General features: G+C 39.2%; 1 protein-coding gene across 1 annotated transcript in view; it reads right to left on the bottom strand.

Annotated features, from left to right (window-relative positions):
• The window catches only part of CNTNAP2 (contactin associated protein 2), a 1234090-nt gene that overhangs the window by 183751 nt on the left and 1022728 nt on the right, over window positions 1-27611 (bottom strand). The window contains exon 15 of the mRNA XM_086743072.1: window positions 6259-6386. Within this exon, the coding sequence (XP_086599198.1) occupies window positions 6259-6386 (128 nt within the window). The remainder of the gene's footprint in view (window positions 1-6258; window positions 6387-27611) is intronic.

Genomic DNA, 27611 nt, shown 5'->3' with positions numbered 1-27611 from the left:
GTGCTTTTTTTTTTTCTCAAATTCAGATGGTTCCATTGAAAAACCAGTTCTAGATGTTGAAAGTGTCCTCAATCTAGAATGTAAATGGACTAAGTATGTATATGAAATAGTAAATTTATTTTTCAGAGAATCATAGAATAGTTTGAGTTGGAAGGGACCTTTGAAGGTCATGTAGTCCAACCCCCCTGCAAGGAGCAGGGACATCTCCAACCAGATCAGGTTGCTCAGGACCCCATTCAACCTGGCCTTGAATGCTTCCAGGGATGGGGCATCAACCACCTCCCTTGGCAACCTGTTCCAGTGTTTCACCACCCTTGTAAAAAATTTCTTCCTTATATCTAGTCTGAATCTCCCTCCTTCTAGTTTAAAACCATTACCCTTTGTCCTGTCACAACATACCCTGTAAAGTTTCTCCCCATCTTTCTTATAAGCCCCTTGAGTCACTAACCTGCACGTGGTGCATAAGAAATGCTTAAGGAATACAAAACCATACTTTACCAGGGATACCTGTAAGCACTGACCCTCACAGTGGCTGTCTGTTTTAGATATCTATAGAGCAATTTTAATACAAACCCAGAGTCACAAAAAATGCTCAAGCCCACACCACTATCTGATTAAATAAGCCAACTCTACTGGAACATTCTAAAAGGAAGTACAAGAGTAAAGCCAAAAGCATATTTAGATGTGAAAGAAACAAAGCATCAGGTCATGAAAGAAGTAATGATAAGCCATGGTCAAAATCACTGAATAAAAGAACTCAAAGTATATTTGCCTTGAGAATGCACAAATACAGTCACAAGCTCACATGCACAAACAAAATCAATGCACTGATGTTAGACCCAAGTTTTGATTTGTTCCTGAATTTCTGTCATCTGTCAAGGAGAATTTTGTCTGTCACTGCAGATCCTACATGAACAGTGCTGGTACTGGTCTTCATGAAAACTTAGCTTAGAGAGAACCGCTGTCAATAGAGCTGCTTTCTCCTTCACATTTTGAAGATTAAAGATAATAGAAGTAAAACACAAAAAATGCTTAGTGGCTCAGAAATCGAAGTCTTACTGGGAGGGTAAAAACTGTACACCGGAGGAGATGGAAAAACCATAAATCTGAGCTGTGTAAAAACATCTCTCCATTAAATTCTGTCTTTGCTATAGCAAAAATGGGACAAAAGGAAAATAGACTCAAGAAGAAAGGTAAATCTAGAGCAGAATACTTAGTCTGCACCACTCTGGGCTTATAAAGAGCAGACAAATCAAAATCCTTGGAAGTCCTTGAGAAAAGGATACTCTTAGCAGGCTACAAATATACGAGCGTTGAGAACATCAGTATTTTCCTAAGGGAAATGAAAAGAAAGTCTTGAAAAGATGCAAAAGTAATTTTGATGGAATGTGATTATTGATGAAATCTCTGTAGCAATAGCCTCAACACAGTGATCTAAGCTCTTCAGTTTGGTTTCAGAAGAAATTACCAGATCCATTTTTGTAGCCTTGATCTACCACCTCAGGCTGAGCTTAGACAGAAAAAACACCCCACAAGATACTTGTGTCCTTCTCTAAAGAGAGAAGGCTCAAGGTGCCCCTTTGCTTTACAGTGGAATAACATAAAGAGATGGACAAGGTCTTTCTATTACTGGTTTGAACAAGGCCAAATGCAGCGAGGCTGAGGAGTTCAGGTGCTATTGCATTAGTATTGGTACCACTGTCATAGGTCTATAAAGGGATTTTAATCACTGTCTTAAAGATACGTCAAGAGTAAAGCTGATTAATTAGTGGTTCTATGTTTGCCCTTTTATCTAGATCCTGCACAGAACACATTCACTTGAGAAAAATAAGAGTAGTTTCCTTATCCAATATTACTGTGTAGTCTCAGGACCGGTGAATGTCAAAGTTATGTAGGTATGTGTTTTCCCTGTTTCTATTTTTAATTGCAGTTCAGCTTAGAGGATCTTGAGAATCTGCTGATAAACTGCCATTGTCATTCTGTAAGTACAACACTCATATAACCGTGGCCAGGAAGGACAGCTTTGCTTTGAGTCTGGGTAAATGTGACCTTTGCTCAAAATCCTTGCTTGATCAGTAGATGCAATACAATGCAAAAAAACCCCACTGAATTAATATACTGGTTATGCACTTGTTCCCAGTAAAACTGGATAAGTCTGCTCTCCTGGTAGGTCACCCCTTAGAAAAAATAATGGAATATTTAGAAAGTGTTCCTGAACACTAAGATAGCAAATGGAAAAGAGACACCCTGGATATTTTTATCTGAGTTACAAGACAGGCCCCAGGCAAGATTTGTGGGATTTTAGCCACAGTGACCAGATGAGTCCTCATCATTCTGGTAGAACACGGCAGCTTAAGCAGATCTTTAGAGGGGTAATAAAAGCCTTTTTTGCTGACTACTTTTCAGGATGCAAATAGTGTTTTGTAAGGTGGAGTTAAATATGAAAAATATTTCTGGAACACAAAGATGAATAATCATACATGGTTAAATTTTCTGATTTTATTTCCAACAATAGCTACCATCCAAGCTTGCCCAGAGCAGCCTTAATCAGGTCAGAAATCAGGATAATAGAAAAATGAAATTGTCATTTGTGGGATGAAAATAAAATCCCTACTTGTGAAAGAAGAATCTAGTGATTTTTGCAACAGGACAACAATTGTAATTCCACAATAAGTGTACCACATTCCTAATGTTCCTCAATTCATGTCAAACAAATGGCACTGAGATGAATGATTTTCAGATTAATTTGGTCAGTGCAGGAGTGGTTAATTGTTGTAATTCTTTAAGAATCTGATGGGTATGGGAGGAAGGGAACTGCAAGAGACAACATATTTTTTTCTTTCTTTAATCCTCTTTGCTCTCAAATAGCAAGCTTTCAGCTGTCTGTTCTTATGGACTGCAAAGGTCAACAGTTGTGCTGTACTCCTATAGCTCTCAGCTACAGCTGTGAATGGGCCTAGGTGAGACATCAGTGTCTCTAGATGTTACACAGAAGCAGCTATGAAGTATGTGACAAATTATACTGTAATTCTGATGAGAGAATATGGCCCTTTATGTGTTGCAAAATATCAGTGGAGTATGGGTTGATATATCACATGCCATGGATAACCCAATATGAGATAAGCTGTCACAGTACTGGCAAGCTCTACAATCACAATGAGAAATCTTTTTAAATAGGTAAGTTTTTATTTGACAAGTTAGGCACTTTTACCTTTTCCACCTTCCTTCCAAACAGACCAAAAAATTTGAATTTCTTTGCCAATCTTCATACTTCTAACTGAATTTCATTTGTCACCTTCAAAAATTATACAATGATAACTATAGACAAAACATATGCAACTGAACTTCTGGTGACAAGAGAGTCAACATCTTTAATATCGATAATGTCAGGTTTGATGTGTGTAATACAACAAAAAATAGATTAATTGTTTTTTAAAATCCCTTTCCAAAAATTCAGCACTTTGGATCTTTTTTACCTTTGGAACAAAAGCACATTTTGAGATTTTGGAATTTTCCCCAGGACAGAAAACATATTTTCTACAAGCACTAATCCACGGTAAGAGAGTAGTGGTGTCGGGTACAGCAGCTGTTGTACACAGTTAATAAAAAATATAAAGGAGAATGCACTGAGAATATAAAATGGGAGCTTTTACTAACTGGCAAAGGCCTGTGGTTTATATTATCTCCTGTGAGAAAATTTGTACCAGCTTTCTGACAATAATATATAGTCATGGAAGTAAATTAAAATTTATTCATAGGCAAAGTTTTTTTTTTTTTAAAAAAAAACCTACAAATCATATCTGTAAAGTTCAAACAGAGAATTCAATTCATCTGGATGTTAGGAATATACTCTATTCAGCTTTCCAAGTGGCTGTGTCACTCAGTCATACTCTAATAAAGGCTATTATCTGCTCAAATGAGGTTTCATTTATACTAATATTTAGAAATTTCCCATACTTTAGAGACTGATACTTCTAGCAGCACTCAAATTCAGGATATGAGGAATACAGGTGCAAGAAAGATGCTACTCATTATTTCTCAGTCATCAGTTTTAAGATATTTGTTTCTGCCTGTTAGGCACCAGATTCATTAACAAAAGCTGGAGGGATCACTTGTGCAGTGCAGAAAGACCATGAACAGAAAGAGATATTAAGCACATTCAGTTGTCTCACTGAGCAATGGCCTAGGGTTTTGAGGCACTGGACTTGGACTCAGAAAACTCTCTTTTGTACTTGTCCTGCTGGATGACTCTGTGTTCATGATTTCCTCTCGGTTGGTATTAGCTACTTTAGCTTAAGGCAAAGACAATGATACTGACCTCCTTTGTAAAGCACTTAGAAACATGCAGATAGAAAGCATGTAGCTGTAAAGAGGCAGATGAGGAAGGACAAACCATACTCATCTCTGTTGTCCCATGTTAGACGCTGGCTTGAACCTGCATGTCCTATGCCCACTCATTCACTATTTCTACATCTCTGCAATCTCATAGGCTCACTTACAGTGTTCTTTATCATAGAATCATAGAATGGTTAGGGTTGGAAGGGACCTTCAAAGGTCATCTAGTCCAACCCCCCTGCAAGGAGCAGGGACATCCCCAACTAGATCAGGTTGCTCAGAGCCTCATCCAACCTGGCCTTGAATGTTTCCAGGGATGGGGCTTCCACCACCTCTCTGGGAAACCTGTTCCAGTGTTCTATAACTCGCATTGTAAAAAATTTTTTCCTAATATCTAATCTAAATCTACCCCCCTCTATTTTAAAACCATTACCCCTTGTCCTATCGCAACAGGCCCCGCTGAACAGCCTCTCCCCATCTTTCCTGTAGGCCCCCTTGAGGTACTGGAAGACCGCTATAAGGTCTCCCCGGAGCCTCCTCTTCTCCAGGCTGAACAGCCCCAACTCTCTCAGCCTGTCTTCATAGGAAAGGTGCTCCAGCCCGTTTATCATCTTTGTGGCCCTCCTCTGGACCTTCTCCGACTGGTCCATGTCCTTCTTGTGTTGGGGGCTCCAGAACTGGACACAGTACTCCAGGTGGGGTCTCACCAGGGCAGAGTAGAGGGGCAGAATCACCTCCCTCGACCTGCTGGCCACACTCCTCTTGATGCAGCCCAGGATGCGGCCGGCCTTCTGGGCCGCAAGGGCGCATTGCCTGCTCATGTTAAGCTTCTCATCCACCAGCACTCCCAAGTCCTTCTCCTAAGGGCTGCTCTTGATCCATTCCCCGCCCAGTCTGTATTTGTGCCTGGGATTTCCATGACCCAGGTGCAGGACCTTGCACTTGGCCTGGTTGAACTTCATGAGGTTGGCACGGGCCCACCTCTCCAGCCTGTCAAGGTCAAGCAGCTGAGGATGGATTTTGTATTCCTTGTAGACCATGCAAATATTAGTTCTTGTAAATTAAATCAGGTAACGTTTCCTTACTGCACGTCTTGTAACAGAATGGCCTTCAAATACAGAGGATGGGTATAATGTGTGTACCAACTGCATAGATTTTAAGTTTTTGAAGTGATTTAAAAGGGTCTTAAGCAGTTGCTCTGTCTTTGACGATGAATTTCACCTTCTGAAATATAAAATAGATTGAAGGAAGAATATAATCCTCCTAACTGCATCTCAACTTTTTTTTTGTGTGTGTGTGAAGTGGAAATTTATCCATTATACTGATTTACTCTATCACCTGTGGATCAAGCTGAAGGATCTATGCCTTCTGTCAGCACTCAGCCTGGAAATTAGAGACTACTACAAAAAACTCCCAACATTTTAAATGGAAACATCTAGCATATGGTTAACATATGGTTAACACTTAATAACGATCTTGTAAAACTTTACACACTTGTAAACAGAGTTTATGGCAATAAGTTTTGGCATCATGCTACTATTCATATCCCATAACCACAGTTTACAGTGATATCCATAGACATGATAATGACACTGACAGGAGCACTCAACAGAAAAACAGATGTTCAGAGATGTTCTTATGCAATCTGTGTTACTGCTTATATCTACATAAACTTAGTTGAATTATCAAAGTTGCCACATTTACCATAAAGACAAATATTGTTATTTTAAATGCAAAGATGAGCCATTATATGTGCAGTTTCATAGCTAAAATTTTTCAAATAATATCATGTTTTCATAGAAAAAAAGTCTCTGAGTAGACAGTCACATATTTAAATTTGTGGGTGGTGTCTACAAAGATACCAATTTCCAATTTAGTTTGCTTTCTACCTAGGAGGAAATGGAATAAAACCAGCCAACTTACGATCTCCTTGACAACGCACAGGACCCACAGATATCTTGGCTTCAGACCCAGGCCGGTCAATGTCTCCAACCACTACCTGACTCACTGGTAGGTGCTCTTTGTATGACAACATCCCAGTGTCCTTTCTCCTGAATTACAGAGAGAGAGAGAAAGAAAGCAATTGTTAAATATATTAAAATAATTTCCTCATTATTATTAATGTTCAATGAACTAAGCACTAAAAGAATAGGTAAGCAACAATTACACCAGTACAGTGTTGCCATCTAAAAACCTGTCTCAAACAACACCAGTTTGAGCAACAACGCTGCATGTTTACTGGAAAATGGATGGATAGCAGCTGCTGCCATGCAGGAACACAGTCAGAGTAGCAGCTTGCTTTGTGACCAGTTCTGGACTCATCTGGGCTTGTGTGAATCTCCCTGCTTTCCAGAATAAACAGCTCCATACTAATGTCTAACACTTTGCTGTTGACCTCCTTGCTGATGTCTTCTGAGAGAGAAAAAAGTACTAAGGCTTCCTAGTAGTGTATCTTTTTTTGCTCTAGCTGCTGCCAGTGACTATCCTAACCATACAACCTCTGTGTACCAAGGAAACAGTATTTCTTTTATATTTAATGTTTTTAGTATTGTATTAAAATAGAGAAATTAAAGACTAATTTTCTGAAAAGGCTTGTCATCTTAGTCATGTCACTTCTAACAGTAAGTGCATTAGTCCAAAAAATCTAAACTTGTGAATCTAACCACCAGTATGCAGCCCAAATCCTATTTTAGTTAGCAAGATCACTAAAATTCAATTGATAATCCTGTCTAAAAGCTCCTCATTTCAACTGCAGTGAGTAAGCCTGTGCCTTTTCCATGCCTAGACCAAACCAAAAGTAAGCAACTTTTTGATCTAAAAATCAATTAGGTTTTTTTTTAAAAAATACCATAGGATGAAGGATGAATTCAGGATCTGGACAAGTTACTGAAGTGCACAGTATGAATATAACTGAGAACTGGCTAGGATTTCAGAAAACTGAAAGTCTAACTTGGATGACTCCATTATCTGACTCATAAGATTGCTAAAAACTAGGAAGGAGAGCGGGGATCTGCGTGATCTGTGGTAATGCTTGGAGTTACCCAGTAGCATAGTAGTATTTTCCAGTAGTGTCTCCAGTCACCATCCTCATTAGGTCCTTCTGAAGAGACGGAAGGCAAAGAACTCTTTTTAAAAGAAGCACAACTAAAGTAATTAAGAAAACAACCATTATATTTTCAAACAACAGCTTGTTGGAACTCGTGTCTGTTCTCTGTGATGAAGAGAGTAATTAGTGATTTAATTACTAGAGTTTTTCAAATAGTAAATTACTATTTTCCTTAATTTGTTGTTCTTCCCATTCAGAGCACTTGCCTTTCTTAATGGAATCTTTGTATTGCTAAGATCATTAACCCTCTCTGGTTGGACACAGCTATACCAGGTGCTATGTTGGGGAGGCTGCTACAGAGGATTGCCAGAAAGGAAGGAAAATGGAGAGGAGTAACTGTCACAGGCTGCTTCTGCAGGTTGTGCTAAGTTGTAGCACATCGCTTTTCATCCACAACTTGCAATGCCCTTTACAAAGGTATCGGATTCATCAATTTGGAGAGAGGCAATATAAGAAAGGGGAGATTAAAGGACTTTTTCTTTAAGAAAGAAAAGAGTGAATAACAAAGCCAGGTATGTAGACCTAATCTTCCATCTCTGCTAAAGACCTGTATCCATGGGATCCACTCCCTTCTAATAGAGGATCAATGTAGGTCATCGCTTAACTCTTTCTGAGATTTTCCTCTGAGACTGGCTTTCTCTGCTGATTGCTGTGCTTTTAAAGAATGCTTTAAAGATGGATGCGACTATTTAAAATAAAGAATTCTTTAAAGAGCAGTAAAAAAAAAAAAACTATTGGTATTTCTCTTCTTTCCTTTCTCTCTCACAAAAAAAAAAAAAAAGCTAGTATTTCAGCTCCAAGTAAGGATATCAAAGGGCAGCCCTTTTCCTGTCACAAATAGCTTTCACCTCCTTTGAAGGACATAAAAAGGAGTAGTAGTAATTTTCTTCCTTTTTACTGATCATGTTTCTACTCATTTTAATATTTTATTTATGCATTTAGTGATATGGTCACTTTAAAGCTGTTGCCATGACAATAAAACTAAATGTTAGAGTTCATTTCAGGAATAGCTTTATTTTCTGATAATTGCTTTCTTGTCTCATCATTGTAGGAAGTGCATTCTCCCCTGCACAAAAGCTATTGAGGGTGGGAGTACTGGACTAAGAGTTGAGAGAAGTATGTTGTCTTTTCTCCAGCAGAACCTGCATAGTTCGTTTGCTCTTAACAAAAAAAAAAAAAAAAAAAAAAAAAAAAAGATAACAATAGCTTTTGACCCATGCATGCACCAGAAAGATAAATACACTTAAGAGACTGAGTGGTTCTGTTATGCTTTTCTAAGGTACTTGTAGTTCCTCTGGACATACTAATCAGCATTGACAAAATAAAAAAAAGTTATAAAAGTTATGAACCAAAGACTGATTATAATGCTTGACTTTGTACTACATTCTCAGAAATAATTGCAGATGGAACACTCAGTTCCTGCAAATGAAAATGCTTCTGCTGGTATTTAAAGACTTTGCACATTAAGAGGATGGAGAAAGTCTCTGAAGTTTTTCCTCAGCAAAGAAAATCCCCTTGAGAGAATAAAGATTGAATTCAGAGTGTGTCTTACTCCTATTAATAGCCAAATGGGAGATTAATGAATCTGATCAAATCCTGTAATTATTACCAGGAGATATTGATGAAATCTCAGTGTAATTTTTTATTTCTAATTTCTTTTCCTGTATATAGCAGTCTGCAAAGTGCTTCAGGGTGCCTTTGAATGAAAGCAGCACATATCAGTGTAAGATTTATCATTGTTTTGATTATGATCATCTACTTACTCTTTATAAGCATTCTGTGGTATGTAAAAAAGAAATGCATTACGCATATGTCAGTAAATGACATATTGAAGTTAATGATCATATACTCTATGACTATTAATTTGTATATATAATGATTTCATACAACGAGACTTCTGTCACTGGAATAATTTATTTTCTCCATTTTGGTTAGACATCGCTTAATTATCAGTCCAGTCCTACACAGGAAAACACATAAAGAACGTACAACAGGTAGAAATGCACTTAATTTTAAAAGATATGCTTACATGAGCTGAGAAACTGGAATTTTGAGAATACAAATAGAACACCTACTGCATTGAAACAAAAGGTTTATTTCAGTGGAAAATGCAGAAGTAAAACAGAGAAGCAGTATGGATATTTGTTTTTGTTTTTGAGAACACTCACTTCCTGAAAACCTAAACAGTATGATGAAAGTTCATTTAATACCAGCATCCAAATTACTAACACAAACAAGTCCATCCCTTGATATCTATTTGCATAGATAAATTATACCAAAGACTTGAGGTAATAAGTAATGCTTGTTTAGAAATTATAAAATATTGACTAGATTAGGTTAAATTAATTAATACAGAAGCATTATATTCACAAATAGTCTCACCAGAGGAATTATGAACAAATTTAAGATACTCTCAATGACAATTAACTGTACAAAAGAAACACTGGAATTTTCATTCAGCACAATCACTTAAGTTACTTTCAGGAACTTCAAGCCTTCTTTGAAGAAGAAATCAGTTTAAATTAAGCATACAAAGACATGTTTAATTCACACTTTTTTCCTGAGATTGAGATTCCTTTTTCACTTTACATAGTCTATCCCTCCCCTGACCTTTAAGATGAAGAATCTTTAAAATTCCATTAGGAAATAAATTTGCTTCTTTGGACAACTCTCAAATCTTATAATCCCATAACACCAACCCTCTTAATTAAATGCAGGTTAATTTGAATCATTTTAAACATTCTTATGAGGATTGTATGCTTTAATAGGGATTAGAAAATGAATACTTGATAAGGTATACAGTATATAATTTTTAAAAATGCTAATAAAAATGCCTATTTTTTAAAAAAAAGTTAATAACATCTTGATTATTTTTACAAAAAACTTAAAACACCATGAGTCTTCCAAAGACACGGTGTCTAAACAACACTTTCCGTTATGACCAGGCACGTGGGATGAAGCTGAACAATTTAAGATGCCTGATGCTGAAACTGTATCTGCACAGAATTTATGCAAGCAGTTTGGTGAGAGTTTCTGAGTTAAGAAGTTGACAGGAAGCCTGCTCCATTTGTTCCCTTTTCTCTACTTGGCAAGAGATGAGACACAGAAACCTCTGGCAACTCAGAAAGAACCTTGGAGTCCAGAAGATATGTTACTGCTACCAAGCCACTTCCTGATGCAATTTGTGCTGGAGATACGAAGTGAGATACCTTCAGAAATTTTTGAGAAATGTCAGGAGATTGACATAGTTTAGATTGGTTCTACAGGACTCTTGCCTGAAAGGACTTTTCGACCTTCCTCTCAAATAGGAGTTTGTGAGAAACTGAACCACCACAGCAAAAGGTGAATAATAAAGATAGCAGATTTGGCTCTGCTTTCTTCTGAACAATATGGATCAATTTCAGGGTAAAGTCTGCCTTTGCTGAGTATTTGTTTATATTCTCCTTCCAATAAAATAGTGGAGACAGAAGGTTTCACCTTCAAGCAGAGCAGCTCCTCTTACAGACCTCATTTCTTCAGTGTTCCTTTCCAGGAAAAAAAAAAAAGCGAGACTCCTTTTCTCTTGGGCTCCAGCAACTCCTCTGACTTGATTGTTAATTTTTCTTATTTCTATACCAAGACATTTTCAGAATGGAATTCACAAATCCTACCATGCTGTAACTGATTTCCAGCACCTCTAGATCATTGAATCTGTCAACAATTTAATCAATTTTCTGTCTCAGTTTGAAAATCTTTTAAGTAAAGCAGGAAATGTGTGTGGCATTTCGTTTTGGAGAATTGCTGAATCTTGTATTGGGATATCCTTTCCACCTTGGGTGATTATGGAGACAAGATAACTTGAGATTCAGCTGAAGCAAAGAAAAGAAAGTTCTTCTGTGGACCTAGAGCTGAAATGCAACGCTATGGGAATTTTCCAAGGAAAAAAAATTGACATTGGAAAGGGCAAATAGCTTGCTCAAATAAACTTTATTTTTAAGTCAGTGAAAAATTCCATTTGGCATTTTCAAAACAGTATAATTCTTTTATCTTAAAATATTTCAAAATTCAAAAGATATTTTTGAAAAATAATAGTTAATAAAATACTAAAAATAACCCACAAATTACAATGTTAAAAAGTTTTCTAGTCATCCTTAGAATGTTTAAAATCCTTTGTTTTATGATAGAAATGTTAAAAAACTCTGTTCTCAACAGGTGTAATCAAATGACGGACAATAAATTAAATAGTCCATTCAATTATTCAACATGCCCCAGAAAGTTAAATGTCTTTCCTCCTAGTTAATTTGACAATGAGAAACCTGAACTCATTCCATGATCCTTTCACACATGCTGAAACTTTCCATGAAATAGCAGGATACCTTATCTCTGAGGGCAGAAAATCAAAAAGGACTGTACTAAGTATTACCCCTTGTTTCAAAAATTCTCTAATTTAATACACAAAGCATTTTTATTTGCATTTTTGTACATCTGAATGCATTTTTGTACACCTGAATGCACTATAGTAACAGGAACATTTTACAGTGTGTGAAATAAAAGCAGTCATCTAATGAAATGTGCTTTTAATATCTATACTATTGAATGTACTCCTGCAAGATCTATGCAGATAAATGATGAATTATTTGTAGTTATCTATTCTACTAACTATCCACGAGCCTTTGGATCATGTCCTATCAAACTATCAGACCAAATGTGCTTCTGGCAGGATTTTTAAGGCACAAGGATCTGTATTGGAAGAAACATGAAAAATTTCAGAGCAGCGGCTTAGAGGCTTCATTTCTTGGAGTTCTTGACAACTTTGACAGTTTTATTTCATATGACTGAAAGAGCTAAGTAAAAATAATTGAATATGCCATGACAAAATAATGGATGGCTATAGTTAATGCTGACTTCAGCCCCGGTATGTCTACTGAGTTCAATAAGGTATTAAAGTGCATAACTTACTGTTGAATTTGGTCCAGAAAACTTAATGAAGTATGGGACTTACTGGACCTAGAAAATTTCAGTAGAACCAGGTTGTATAAACATCTGCCATTGCTCCTACACTTTAACTGGCACTTCCTGTCGTGTTCATCTGTGCATATCATAGAATAATAGAATGGTTAGGGTTGGAAGGGACCTTCCAAAGTCATCTAGTCCAACCCTCTGCAAGAAGCAGGGACATCTCCAACTAGATCAGGTTGCTCAGAGCCTCATCCAGCCTGGCCTTGAACGTTTCCAGGGATGGGACATCCACCATCTCTCTGGGTAACCTGTTCCCGTGTTCTACCACCCTTAGTGTAAAATTTTTTTTCCTAATATCCAATCTAAATCTACCTCCCTCTACTTTGAGACCATTACCACTAGTCCTGTCACAACAGGCTTTACATAAAAACAGCCTCTCCCCATCTTTCCTGTAGGCCCCCTTAAGGTACTGGAAGACTGCTATCAGGTCTCCCTGGAGCCTTCTCTTCTCCAGGCCGAACAGCCCCAACTCTCTCAGCCTGTCCTCATAGGAGAGGTGCTCCAGCCCTTTTATCATCTTCGTGGCCCTCCTCTGGACTTTCTCCAACTGGTCCATGTCCTTCTTCTGTTGGGGGCTCTAGAACTGGACACAGTACTCCAGGTGGGGTCTCACTAGGGCAGAGTAGAGGGGGAGAATCACCTCCCTTGACCTGCTGGCCACACTCCTCTTGATGCAGCCCAGGATGCGGCTGGCCTTCTGGGCCGCAAGGCCGCATTGCCTGCTCATGTTAAGCTTCTCATCCACCAGCACTCCCAAGTCCTTCTCCTCAGGGCTGCTCTCAATCCATTCCCCACCCAGCCTGTATTTGTGCCTGGGATTGCCATGACCCAGGTGCAGGACCTTGCACTTGGCCTGGTTGAACTTCATGAGGTTGACACAGGCCCACCTCTCCAGCCTGTCAAGGTCTGGATGGCATCCCTCCCTTCCAGCGTATCGACGGCACCACACAGCTTGGTGTCATCGGCGAACTTGCTGAGGGTGCACTCTACCCCACTGTCCATGTCGTCGACAAAGATGTTGCATAGGGCTGGGCCCAACACAGACCCCTGAGGAATGCCACTTGTCACCAGTCTCCTCTTGGACATTGAGCCATTGACCACCACTCTCTGAGTGCGGCCATCCAGCCAACTCCTTATCCACTGAGTGGTCCGTCCATCAAACCCATGTCTCTCTAGTTTAGAGAGAAGGATGTAATGTGGGACAGTGTCAAATATCTTGCACAAGTCCAGGTAGATGACATCTATTACTTGTCCCTTGTCCACCGATGCTGTAACCCTATCACAGAAGGCTACCAAGTTGGTCAGGCATGATCTGCCCTTAATGAAGCCATGTTGGCTGTCACCAACCACCTCCTTGCTCTCCATGTGCTTTAGCATGGTTTCCAGGAGAATCTGCTCCATGACCTTGCCAGGCACAGAGGTGAAGCTGATTGGCCTGTAGTTGTCTGGATCCTCCTTGTTTTCCTTTTTAAAAATTGGGGTTATGTTCCCCATAAATATTTGATTCACAGGACTACTTTTTGCGTTCATCTATGTCTGCTACCATAAATATTTCCTCCTCATTCATGTTTACCTCAATGTATTTTTAGAGAAAATCATACTACTACATTTCAGCACATGGGAAATGGAAGACAGTGCAGAGACAAATAAGCTGCTGCTAACCCCAACTATTGTGTGCACATAGCACTGTGCAAAGATTGTATTTCAGCTCTGAAATGCAGCATGGCTCCATGGGCAAGAACTATGGCTGAGTAAATAAGTCTTGCCAAAAGCCTTATAAAGAATGTAAGAATAGAACAAATGTCCTGTAGTCCACCTGCTCCATCATCCTGTTGTGAACAGTGGCAATACGAGATACTACTCAGGGCAAGCATGTGAATGTGGCCACTTCTGTCACACATTCACCTTTCACTCCCCCACCGCCTACCATGACTGTATTAAAAATGTTAGAGTGCGCAGTGCTTACAGTATCCATTGATGGATTTGTTTTCCATGAATCTGTTAAGTCATTTTCTGAACCTGCTAATAATGTCTGCTTGCACAGCCTCCTTTGGAAGCAAGTTCCAGAAGTTTACTAGTGGCTATGTAAAGTACTGCTCTTTTTTCCCCCATCTGTTTTAAGCTGATCTGATACCAATTAACAGGTACTTGACATTGGTGTCTTTGTGCTATGCTCCTATGCACCATGTAGGTATGTTAATAGAGTTCTATTGCATGTGAACTACCTTTCTTGTTTTTTTTCTTTATCAAACGACAAAAAGTGGCCCCATATGCATGCAAAATGTGCAGTGAAATTACTCCGGTTCTTTCTGAGCATGGTATTACACTACTTAAAAGAAGGTCTTGAGTACACAAAATAAACAGAAATAGAGTCAGGGACAAAACTATGTTCATCTGTCTTTAAGGAAGAGCAGTTCAGAAACAGAAAGGTACGAGTTAATTGTTTTACAAGGTCTTCAAACTGCTTGCCAAGGTCTTCAGAAAAAAAATAATTGTTTACAAACAATAATAATCTGTTTTAAAATTATAGAGGACTCACTGACAATAAATGCAACACAACTTGGAGGTTTGCGGATACATACTTCATGTGGTTTAGTATAACTTACATTGAGCATTAATACATCCGAAGCGGAAATGGAAATCATATAAGAATCATGAGGAAGTAGGTGCTATAAATATCAGAAGTACATCACTAGAAGGTTCTTAAGAAAGTTAAATAAGTTAAAAAGTTAAGTAAGGGCAGGAATAAAAGATCAACTGATTTGTTGAACTCTGGAACAGAGTTAAATAGCTGGTTAGCTGAACTTTCAGTAATCATGAAAGACATTTGTAAAAAACTCTAAAAAAATAATATTACCAGAAATAATATCAGTTTTATGTTTCTTGAATTATGGGATAATATTAATTCTAGATCAACAACAGGAGTAAGCATGAAGTCATCAAGTGTTTCAGTCTTAAAAAAATATCCTTGAGGTCATTAAAATAAGATTTTTTTTTGTTTTGCTTTTGTTTCCTACAAAGAAAGATATCATATGTTTAATGCAATTTCAAAAGATTTTGCTATGAAACATTATTCTTAATAAATTATTTTTATAACAAGATTTATTTTATGATCTGTTGACAGATCTGTTTCTCCTCTGAGGCAAGCATATAAGAGTTGCATTACTTATACTGACAATTATTAATTATTTTCTTTAAATGTAATACAGCCCAAGATCCCAGTGAGGATCAATGACCTATTATATTTGGTCTTTCATGACCACAAGGAAAGTCAGTACTTCCTATAAATGATTATGATGCTAAATTATCTGATTTCATCTGTCTGCTTTTTCACACTATGTGTACATAATATGACACAACGACATACAGAAACTGTCAAACTAATGCTAATTGTAACAGTCAACTATTAGAAGTAATAACGAGTTTAGGATGAGTTTCTGACAAAGACTAATCTTCCTGTGACTGAATTCTCACACATGATAATCCTTAATGTCTTGTTCCTGCTCTTCCACATTTTTCCCTCTTTAGCTCTTCCACTTTTCACCTATCCCCTAATTAAATCATACTGTATCTTTTTAATTTTTCTCATTTCCTTTTGTTGCTTTCTATTATAAAATGGAGATGGAAATATAGCCTTTTTGAATTCTCTTCATAGGAGAGCTTACAAAGATGCCTCACATTAACAATTTCGTCTGTATAGTTTTGACTCCCTTTTCATAGATTTCTCGGCTTACTTCCCTCATTACTGTATTCTGACTACAACAACTGAGTTGCTCAATATTTACTTTTTAATTTTCGGCAAATTTACTCTTGTGAGGGGGCATAAGAAAGAGAAGTCTTCTGTTCTCAATGTTCTCTGACTTCTTGTCATTCTGCATAACCAGAATGGAAAGCCTCAGATTCTTCCAAGAATACCATACATTTCTTTTATATGAAGGCAATCATATATGATGACAAATATCCACCAAAACAGCTGTATATAGGGCCTTTTACAAAACTTGGGACATAACAGTCTTTGTGTAGATGTTACCATACACGTTTCTGCACTAAGGCAGAAGGCTAAAGAACTAAACATATTATATTCTTCATTGTACAACTAAAGCAAAGATATAACTAGAGATATAATAATCAGTATACTTATTTCCCCCTACAAACTTAAACTATTTGATTTACACAGTTTTATGCTTAACACCTACAAATAAGTGCTCCATATAAAAAAATCTTAGTTAAAAGACTGAGTCAACATAAATATTATAAGTAGTAAAATACAGGAGTAGCACAAGCATTCAAAAACCACACAACTTATTTAGCAACTGAAGCTGAACAACTACTCCGATAATGAAAGCAAGAACAAAGTCATGTTTTGCCTACATTTTGACTCCTTGTAATATTTATTTCATAATATTTTGCAGATGGGAAGAACAAAATTGCCATAGAGTCCGGGAAGAAACAGACCCTGAATTTTACAAAAACCTGCAGCTTGCTCAGACTGCTTACATGCAGAAAGTGAACCAATTCATAATCCACTAGAAAACTGTTGAAAACTGCGAAAACAGAAATGAAGCCAGCTGCCAGACAGAGGAGAAAGTGTTTCCAGATGCCATACCTTTTCCTATTTATTTAGGTGATTTTAAATTTTTTTTTGTTTCTTGTTTTGTTAAATCCTCTGCTAGGCAAAAAGCGTATCAACAAATAAAGATATTTTGAATCACAGCACTCTCTTTGCCTTCTCTCAAAATACAGAAAATCTTAGGCCTTTATGAGGATTTTATAGTCAATCATAAGACTGTTTCATAATTGCTCAATTAAATCAAGTTCAAAAATCTCAGGAAATGCACATAAGCCTGCAATAGCACATCATTTAGCAAGTACTGGTAGAAAAGAACTGCAAGATCCTAGTATTATGAAGCCTAACCCCTGCAAGCTCTGCAACTGGACACTTTAATATTCAGCTTGGACAGCTTGTTGGATAGAGTTAAAAAATTATGTCTTACCCATTTCATATAAATGCAACAGGAAATTAAAATGTGAAGTATGCATTAAGTGTGTACAGTAACTCTCAATGTTTTTACTTCAGTTTTTATCATAATCTCTATAATGAGAATCATAGAACTGCAATATAGTTAGGGTTGGAAGGGACCTCTAGTCATCTAGTCCAACCTCCCTGCAAGGAGCAGGGACATCCTCGACTAGATCAGGTTGCTCAGAGCCTCATCCAGCCTGGCCTTGAACGTTTCCAGAGATGGGGCATCCACCACCCCTCTAGGCAATCTGTTCCAGTGCTCTACAACCCTCATTGTAAAAAATTTCTTCCTTATGTCTAATCTGAATCTGCCTCCCTCTATTTTAAAACCATTACCCCTCATCCTATTGCAACATGCCCTGCTGAAGAGTTTTTCCCTGTCTTTCCAGTAGTCCCCTTTTAGGTATTGGAAGGCTGCTATAAGGCCTTCCCAGAGCCTTCTCTTCTCCAGGCTGAACAGCCCCAAGTCTTTCAGACTGTACTCATAGGAGAGGTGCTCCATCCCTCTGATAGTCAGTTACTGTGCTCTTCCATAGCAACAGGGAACATATCCGATTTTATAAAATGTTCTTAGAAATGAATGATTTAGTTAGCAATAGCTGGTTTAAATAAATGTTCCAGTCCTTGAAAGGGTCCCTGTTGTCCTACATCACCTCCACATTACAACAAGCTCTGTGTGTTTATAGATATATGTTTACATGCACATGCATACATATAAATACGCATATAAAGAGGTAGAAAACGCAAGCTGAAACATAGGAAATTCCAATTAGATACAAGGAAAAATGTTTCATCTTGACAGTGGTCAAACACTGACACAGGCTGTCCAGAGGGATTCTGGGATCTCCATCCTTGGAGATGTTCAGGACTCAAATGGACACAGCCATCAGCCACCCAGCCTGATTCCATCAGCCGTGAGCAGCAGGTCAGACTAGATGACCCCTGGACACCACTTCCAGACTGAATTACTCTGTGATCTGATGACTGTATGTGTGTATAGATGAGTATAGTGCAAAACCTAACCACCCTCAAAGAGTCTCTGAATTGATCTGCCTTTAGCAAAAGTATTTAATAAACTTAAACTTCTGCTGCCCAGCTCAATTTCCTTAATTGTATTCTCAGTTCTTTACCTTAAAGTTAAGCAAGTCAATGTTTATCTTTATACAAACATCTTTTCTCTTTTCTTCAGCTCTCAGAACAGATGATAATGGGATTTCCTGTTCACCCTTTAGGTCTGTTCTGCTTCACAATCATCACATATAATAATTTAATTAAATAAATTAATAAAGGTAATTTAATTAAATAAATTAATAATGGAAGCCAGTAACTGATATTTCTGAGCTTTCTGTTCACTTTTGCCATCACCCATCTGCTGTCTTGATTAAAGGGATTTACATCAGTTGATGTTATCTATTTTGCTGGCTTTTTCATGGTCCTTAAAGGAACTGTTTATCTGCTTTTAATGTTAGTCAAACTGTTGACCATTAAATGTTATTACAACATTTTATGTCATCATACTTAGAAAAGAACTGGTTTTAGACATGAGATTACATGCTAAGTGATAGCATTTTAAACACTTCTGTTTCATAGAAATAATAACTGCAAATTAATTTATGCTTTTCCAATGACAACACAAAACTTTTGCATCATAAATATACAGTTTTTTACATTTGCTGTATTTTTTCTTAATCACATTTTCAAATACTGTTAGTAGATTTTATCTTATTATATTTATATTTGCTTGCTTGCTTGGAAATTGGCTTTTTCTTCATTTTCATTTGGCTCTACTTTCTCTTTAACAAGTTATATAAATAAATATATACGCACTCAGATACTTAAGGTACTTCAATAAAGGCAACTGTATTACTTAAGCAACAACTCCAACTTGTAACTCAAGAAAGATTTTGTTTCCCTCCAATCTACATTGAACATAATCTTGTAAACAACTTCCACTTGACCAGAGCTGAGCAAAATATAGTATTTGTGATAATGTAAAGGAATACACATTATTAGCTGTCCTAAGATACTGGTTTAGATAGATAGAATGATTTCTTCACAGTAAAACATTTAATCTTCTTCAGCAAAACATGAAAAAAAGAAAAAGACACCTGAATCTCATCAGCAAGTTTGCTCATATAGGCACACTTCTAGTGTAAAGAATCCATGTAGTACTGCCAATTCAAAGACTGTTGAAAATAACATGAGACAAAAATGCAACAAATTATCTTGGACTTGATTTACAAAGTCTCCATTGCATACTCAGATAGCTCATATAAACTTGGAGTGATCTCCAGGGGTCCTATTTCCTACATTTACTAATTCTCATCTCTGTAGTGTTGTGCAAATGAATAGGAGGCAAAGGAAAGAAAAAATAGCTGGACAATTGACGGGCGGGTTGAGGGCTGGAACAAAAGGTCTAGCCATGTTTAATTACAGATAAGTAGTAATTTGGAAAGCTTGGGGCATTCACTGATTATGCAACACACACACACACACACCGCAACACACAGATGCACACCCACACACACACCACACACCCACACCCACACAAAAAGTGGAGGGAGATATGATTGGTAACTAAGATAAAATCACACCTGGTCTGTGATGTTAAAAAAAAATTCATAGAATTTAAACTTATTTTACAAGTCTAACTACAAAAAAAAAAAAAAAAGTAAAAGCAGTTTACCACTTTTCCCTTGGTGTTAGAACCATTGCCTTTGTTGTTCAATTTGTAGACTTTGTGAGAGGTTACTGGATTGCTTTGAGTGCTTATCATAGATAGTGTAAGCAATCTTTCTCTTTAAAGGAAAATAATGCACTATGCATATAACAATAGGTCCCAGGCAAACAGTAATACTGCAGGTGACTCTTGCCTTATTTTTTCCTTTTCTTTATCAGGTCTTTTGCAGTGCTAAGAATCTGTTGGGCAAAAGGAGAAAAGGACAAAGAATTATTCTTCCTCTAAAAGCTGAAGTTTTGCAACTGCTTGAGTGATGAATTGACACAATATTTTGATCAGTGGCTCTGAAAAAAAATATTCCCATCAATTTTGGGATCTGATACAAAAAATGCATCTTAATGGCTTCTGCCCTCCCCCACTCTGAATGATTATTTCCTCTTCTTCCCCTTATACATATATATATATCCTAGTACATCAAAGAACAAAGAGTGAAAACAAATACATCTTTTGTTTACACTGGAGCCTTAATACCTTCAGCTTGATGGACTCCCTTGTGATTGTTTCATCTAAAAATATGACTGCTAATTCAGTAACAGCCAAGCATGCACTGCAGTCTTCATCTACCCCACGAAACAGCTTGTTACAGATTTCAGATGTCTTCTACATAGGATTGTACTGGTTCAGAAAAAACCTCAGGGGAGTCCTACAATTTAAGAAGAAAAGTAAAGCATTCTCTTCAAGACCTGAGAAGTGTCAGGTACTGAGTGAAATACATTGATCTGGTCAACACTGGGGTGATTTCATCTTCATATCACTGCACTGAGGGCAGAGTCATTACACTTCAAGTTAGCACACAAATAAAAGGAGGAGGAGGAGGAGAAAATAATTGGCAGCTGAAAGTTCTGCAGTGCACAGTGCTCAGCATCCTCTGCCCTTACCTGAGAAGCTGTGACAGTAAGGTCATTTATTTTAAAGTTAAGACCTTAAGCTTTTCTTACAGACTAAAAATTCAGTTTCTTTCCAGGCAAGACATAGCAGACATTGTTGTTCTTAGTCACTTGATTTGTCACTCACACATTAATAATGAAGTTTAATAACAAAAAGAATATAAATATGCTGGGAATTATATTTTAAATCATCTGTATGATAGGAAAAATAATGTATCTGCATTTTCACCTGCTAATTCATAAGCCTCTCACAAATTTCTTAGAGTACTCCGAAAATGATGGGATGTTTCTAACAATAGTAAGGTTAGCCCAGAGAGTAATAATTACAGATACTTAATTCTGACAGAATTTTCCAGTACTTCTATTGAGTCATTCTATAACTTAAAAAGATCTGGATAAGACCAGCTGTCTGTGACTGGCTGGAACTGATGTCAGCTGAACACAGAAAAACCAACAATGCTCAGAAGTGAAGTTCGCAATGGATGAACACTCATTTTTTTTTGTCTCAGAGTGATTTACAGAGCAAATTAATAAACAAGGATAACATCTTGTCATCACTCTCCACTTTAAGTTTATTCATTACTGCTAACACTGAATGATGAATGAAACCGAAGTGAAATGGGAATCATCTTCATCCTTAGCAGGTTGCTGGGGCTCAACTATTTTTACATATGCAGGAAGGTAAAAGACTCTGCTCACAATGAAATACAGATTAATGTTGCCTCATCCTCAGCTGTGCCAGTTTTGTATTATTTGCAGGATGAAAAATTATAGTAACTGCAAAAAACTGCACAGGACTGAATATATAAGACCAAGTAAGAAGGTCCTATTTTAAGAAAGGTAGACTGTCAAACAGTTATTTCATGTCACATCAATGTCCACATTTTCTTCCATTTTCTCTTTTAGAGAAAGCTATGGCTTGATTCCTCATCTGTTTGATCACTGCCGTGAGCCACAAGCATTAAGGGAAATGCTTCCTTTAATATCAATGAGCGGGACGACAGCTAAATGTCAAGTATTATCAGTTTGTTAGAAACAAGGCCACAATTCAGTCCCAAAGGTGAATAATACAGGAGGGAAAAAGAGAGAAAATAGAAGTAATGCTTGCAAGTTTCATTATTCATGTAATCCCCAAATTCCTAATGCCCTCAACCTGTATTATTTCAGGCTGCAAATCTGTCAGGTCCCATCAGCTACATACCTACAGCTGTTGTCAGAACACCTCTAAAGGAGAAACAGCAACCTAGGTGATCCTGGGTTAGTCCAGCTTCTGGACTAGAGCTGCCAGCTGTTGGCTAGCAATAAAACATAAACATGAGGGATAACGCTAGGGCAGCAGGTACTGTCCTTCAAAGTCTACATAAAACCAGTAGCCTGAACACTTATTGTGCAAGAGACGTGTGGTGGTTTAAGCCCAAGTCACCACACAATTTCTCACTCCCCCTCCCTCTACCCAGTGGGATGGGGGAGAAAAATTGGGAAAAAAGGAAAACTCAGGGGTTGAGATAAAAACAGTTTACTAAAATAGCAAAGGAAAACTACAAAAATAACAGAATATAAGGATATTAATATATACAAAATATACAAAATGAACAATGTACAATTTCTCACCACCCAATGTCCAAATGACCGACACAACCCATCCCGAGCAGCGATCACAGAAATGACACCAAGCAGCAAGCAAAGTGGGGGAGACTGAGCCAGCAAGGGAGAGGGAACGATGCCAGCAAGCAAGAAAGAAGAGAGAAGAGTAGGATGTAAAGAATGCCAAGGAGGCCAAGGATGCCAATATGGATGCCCCCTCCCATGGGCAACCCCCACTTATGAGCATGACGTTTATGGCATGGAACATTCTCTTTGGCCAGTTTGGGTCAATTATTCTGTCTATCTTTCTCCCAGGTTCCTGCATCTGCAAGTTAAGGAGACTTTAACAAGACTTGGAAAGCCAGACAGTGTCCTTGGTCTCATTAACAATAACTCGTATCATCAGAGTGTTTTAATCAACATTCTTCATACATGAAATCCAAAACACACCAGCTACTGAGAGAAGAATTAACTCCATCCCTGCCGAAATCAGGACAAGATGCTATGCCCTTAATCTGCCCCCAAATTAACTTTAAAATCACTCACATTAATCTTATGTATGTATTTGTGATAGTATGAACACTGAGGAAAAAATCATCCCTTTTGTGTTTGTAGGTAACCTTGTCTAACAGAGCCCTGGTCTGCGGCTAGAGTCCTATGGTAGTACTGAGGCACAAGTAAAGGATATTTTGAAAGGTGCTACTTCTCTTATCACATCTGTAGCATGGCCAAGTACTGGATGAAGTTCATTTCCATCTCCCAAACTCTTAATCTGTTGTTACCAGTAACAAAAACATTCAGCTTTCTCTTGTGGGGGAAGCAGAAAAGAGGGCTGTAAAATGGACAATGAGAAGGTATATGTAGTTTCTATAAATGAAAATATAGAACAGGTTATTTAAAAAGAGGACAGAATTCACTTAATGGGAAGATTCCACATTTTTTTTTGGCATAGAATCATAGAATCATAGAATGGTTAGAGTTGGAAGGGATCTTCAAAGGTCACCTAGTCCAACCCCCCTGCAAGGAGCAGGGACATCCCCAACTAGATCAGGTTGCTCAGAGCCTCATCCAGCCTGGCCTTGAACGTTTCCAGGGATGGGGCCTCCACCACCTTTCTGGGCAACCTGTTCTAGTGTTCCATAACTCTCATTGTAAAATTTTTTTCCTAATTTCCAATCTAAATCTACCTCCCTCTATTTTAAAACCATTACCCCTTGTCCCATTGCAACAGGCCCTACTAAACAGCCTCTCCCCATCTTTCCTGTAGGCCCCCTTGAGGTACTGGAAGACTGCTATCAGGTCTCCCTGGAGCCTCCTCTTCTGCAGGCTGAACAGCCCCAACTCTCTCAGCCTGTCCTCAGGAGAGGTGCTCCAGCCCGTTTATCATCTTTGTGGCCCTCCTCTGCACCTTCTCCAACTGGTCCATGTCCTTCTTATGTTGGGGTCTCCAGAACTGGACACAGTACTCCAGGTGGGGTCTCACCAGGGCAGAGTAGAGGGGCAGAATCACCTCCCTCGACCTGCTGGCCACACTCCTCTTGATGCAGCCCAGGATGTGGTTGGCCTTCTGGGCCACAAGGGCGCATTGCCTGCTCGTGTTAAGCTTCTCATCCACCAGCACTCCCAAGTCCTTCTCCTCAGGACTACTCTCGATCCATTCCCCACCCAGCCTGTATTTGTGCCTGGGATTGCCATGACCCAGGTGCAGGACCTTGCACTTGGCCTGGTTGAACTTCATGAGGTTGGCACGGGCCCACCTCTCCAGCCTGTCAAGGTCCCTCTGGATGGCATCCCTCCCTTCCAGCGTGTCGACGGCACCACACAACTTGGTGTCATCGGCGAACTTGCTGAGGGTGCACTCTACCCCACTGTCCATCTTGCCGACAAAGATGTTGAATAGGGCCGGGCCCAGCACGGATCCTTGAGGGACAACACTCATGACCAGTCTCCACATGGACATCGAGCCGTTGACCACCACTCTCTGAGTGCGGCCATCCAGCCAACTCCTTATCCACCGAGTGGTCCGTCCATCGAACCCATGTCTCTCTAGTTTAGAGAGAAGGATGTCATGCGGGACAGCGTCAAAAGCTTTGCACAAGTCCAGGTAGATGATGTCTGTTGCTCGTCCCTTGTCCACCGATGCAGTCACCCCGTCATAGAAGGTCACCAAATTAGTCAGGCACGATCTGCCCTTGGTGAAGCCATGTTGGCTGTCACCAACCACCTCCTTGCTCTCCATGTGCCTTAGCATGGTTTCCAGGAGAATCTGCTCCATGACCTTGCCAGGCACAGAGGTGAGGCTGACCGGCCTGTAGTTACCCGCGTCTTCCTTATTCCCCTTTTTAAAAATTGGGGTTATGTTCCCTCTCTTCCAGTCATCGGGGACCTCACCAGACTGCCACCGCCACGACTTCTCAAATACGATGGCCAGTGGCTTGGCAAGTTCATCCGCCAGTCCCCTCAGGACCCGTGGATGGATCTCATCAGGTCCCATGGACTTGTGCACCTTTAGGTTCCTCAGATGATCCCGAACCTGCTCTTCGAGTACAATGTGCGGTTCTTCATCCTCGCAGTCCCTGCTTGCACCTTCTACAGCTTGGGTGGTGGGACAGAAACTCTTGTCAGTGAAGACTGAGGCAAAAAAGTCATTGAGTACCTCAGCCTTCTCCATGTCCTGGGTAACCAGGACACCAGTTCCCTTCCGGAGGGGGCCTACATTTTCCCTGGACTTTCTTTTGTCCCCTACGTACCTATAAAAGCTCTTCTTGTTGCATTTTATATCCCTGGCCAGATTCAGTTCTGCCAGGGCTTTGGCCTTCCTTACCTTATCCCTGGCCACTTGCGCAGCCTCTTTGTAGTCCTCCCAGGCATGCAAACTCTGTTTCAATATTGCACACCATTTACAGCTGATGAGCACAACTGAGAAATGCAGAACAGGCAGCAGCCTGCTTAATACCCAGTCGCTTGACCCTTTTCCCTACTAGAGTAGTTTTAATGGCCAAACTACAACTAGTAGGAATGAACTTCCTGGCTTCTGGCTACGTGCTTTTCTGTTGCTGCAAGTTTCAGCTCAAATCTATCAATCATTCAGAAAAAAAAAAAGTACTACCAGCTGTATTAGATCTAACTTTTCCTAATGTTTGAATGCCTGACTGTCTTTACTGCTCTTCATATAGATTTTTATTCTGTGCCATTACATACTGTCATAGTGCTAAATTTTGATTGATGGAATTATCTTAACACTAGGTACCAATGTCACTGTACAGAAGAACTGTGAAAGGTAACCCTAAAAACCTACAGAAGGCTGTCTGGATTTGTAGGAGTACAAGAAAAACAACCATACGAAGTAATGCAAGCTGTCAGCTAAGCTTCCCCAGCTTTGCCCACAAAACTAGTTTATTCCTTAAGCATAACTAAAAAATAAGTTTTGATATTTCAACTTCTATGCAGTCAACAGATATAATTACTGCACACAGTCACAACACAAAATGCAATTACTAATTGTATTTTCTGGTCTGTCATTTCAAAGATGTCCTTAAGGTTTGCAAAAATGTGGAATTACAGTTTTCAAAGTGGCATGGCCTAATTCTACGAAATGTCCTCAATTTCTAGGAAATTGAGGTTCATCGACTTTATCTGATGCCAGGCAAAACAGCAGGACATAATGAATCTTACTGGATAATTTTATTTTCTTACTTTTTTTTCCTTTTCTGGTTTCATGTAATACAAACTAGTATATTTTCTTGTTAAATACAGGCCTCTGTATTTTAGCAAAAATGTCTGCTTTGCCAGGTACTTACTTAAACTAGGTTTGCCAAGCTGGTGAAGAGGGCTTTAAACTAACATCGCCAGGGAAGTGCAACCTCAATACATCCCACTACTATCAGTTTGATGCCAGTGCCAGTATCAGGGGCTCAGAGCCTGGAGGAAGATCACTGGTCAGCAGGAGAGCACCTGAAGAGTAGCACAAAGGAACTCCAGTCACTCCAGTCAGCAAGTCGGCTTCATCAGGGGCCCAACTTAAATGCCTCTATGCAAATGCATGTAGCATGGGGAATAAACAAGAGGAGTTAGAGATGCGCGCACGTCTGCAGGGCTACAATCTTATTGGCATCATGGAGATGTGGTGAGTGGATCTCTCCATTCCAACACCATGACTGTTGAGGCGAGGAGGGAGTGTTGCCCTCTATGTCAATGACCAGCTGGAGTGCATGGAGCTTCACTTGGGGATGGACAAGGAGCCGACTGAGAGCTTATGGGTCAGGATTAAAGAGAGAGCAGGGACAGGTGACATTATAATGGAGGGTCTGCTACAGGTCACCTGACCAGTAAGACCGAGCAGACAAGGCCCTCTATAGACAGACAGGAATAGTTTCACAGGTACAAGCCCTGGTCCTCATGGGGGACTTCAACCACCCCAATATCTGTTGGAGGGACAACACAGCAGGGCATAAGCAATCCTGGAGGTTCCTGGAATGCACTGATGATAACTTCCTTCTCCAAGTGACAGAGGAGACAATGAGGAGAGGTGCTATGCTGGACCTTGTTCTCACCAACAGGGAGGGACTGGTGGGGAATGTAGAGCTCAAGGACATGCCTGGCTGCAGTGACCATGTTATGGTGGAGTTCAAGACCCTTAGGGCAGTGAGGAGGGTGTGCTGCAAGCTCTCTACCCCGGAATTCAGTAGAGCAGACTTTGGCCTCTTCAGGGATCTGATTGGCAGAGTATCATGGGATAAAGCCCTGGAGGGCAAAGGGGCCCAAGAAAGCTGGTTAATATTCAAAGATCTCTTCCTCCAAGTTCAGAAGTGATGCATCCCAGCAAAGAGGAAATCAGGCAAAAATGCCAGGAGGCCTGCATGGATGAACAAGGAGCTCCTGGACCAACTCAAAAACAAAAAGGAAGCCTACAGAAGGTGGGAGCAAGGAGAGGTAGCC

This window comes from Chlamydotis macqueenii, chromosome 2 (genome assembly GCF_036417535.1).
Source record: "Chlamydotis macqueenii isolate bChlMac1 chromosome 2, bChlMac1.mat, whole genome shotgun sequence".
Classification (NCBI taxonomy): domain Eukaryota; kingdom Metazoa; phylum Chordata; class Aves; order Otidiformes; family Otididae; genus Chlamydotis; species Chlamydotis macqueenii.
The sequence above is the reverse complement of the archived record's forward strand: the minus strand, read 5'-3'. Positions and strand labels throughout refer to the sequence as shown.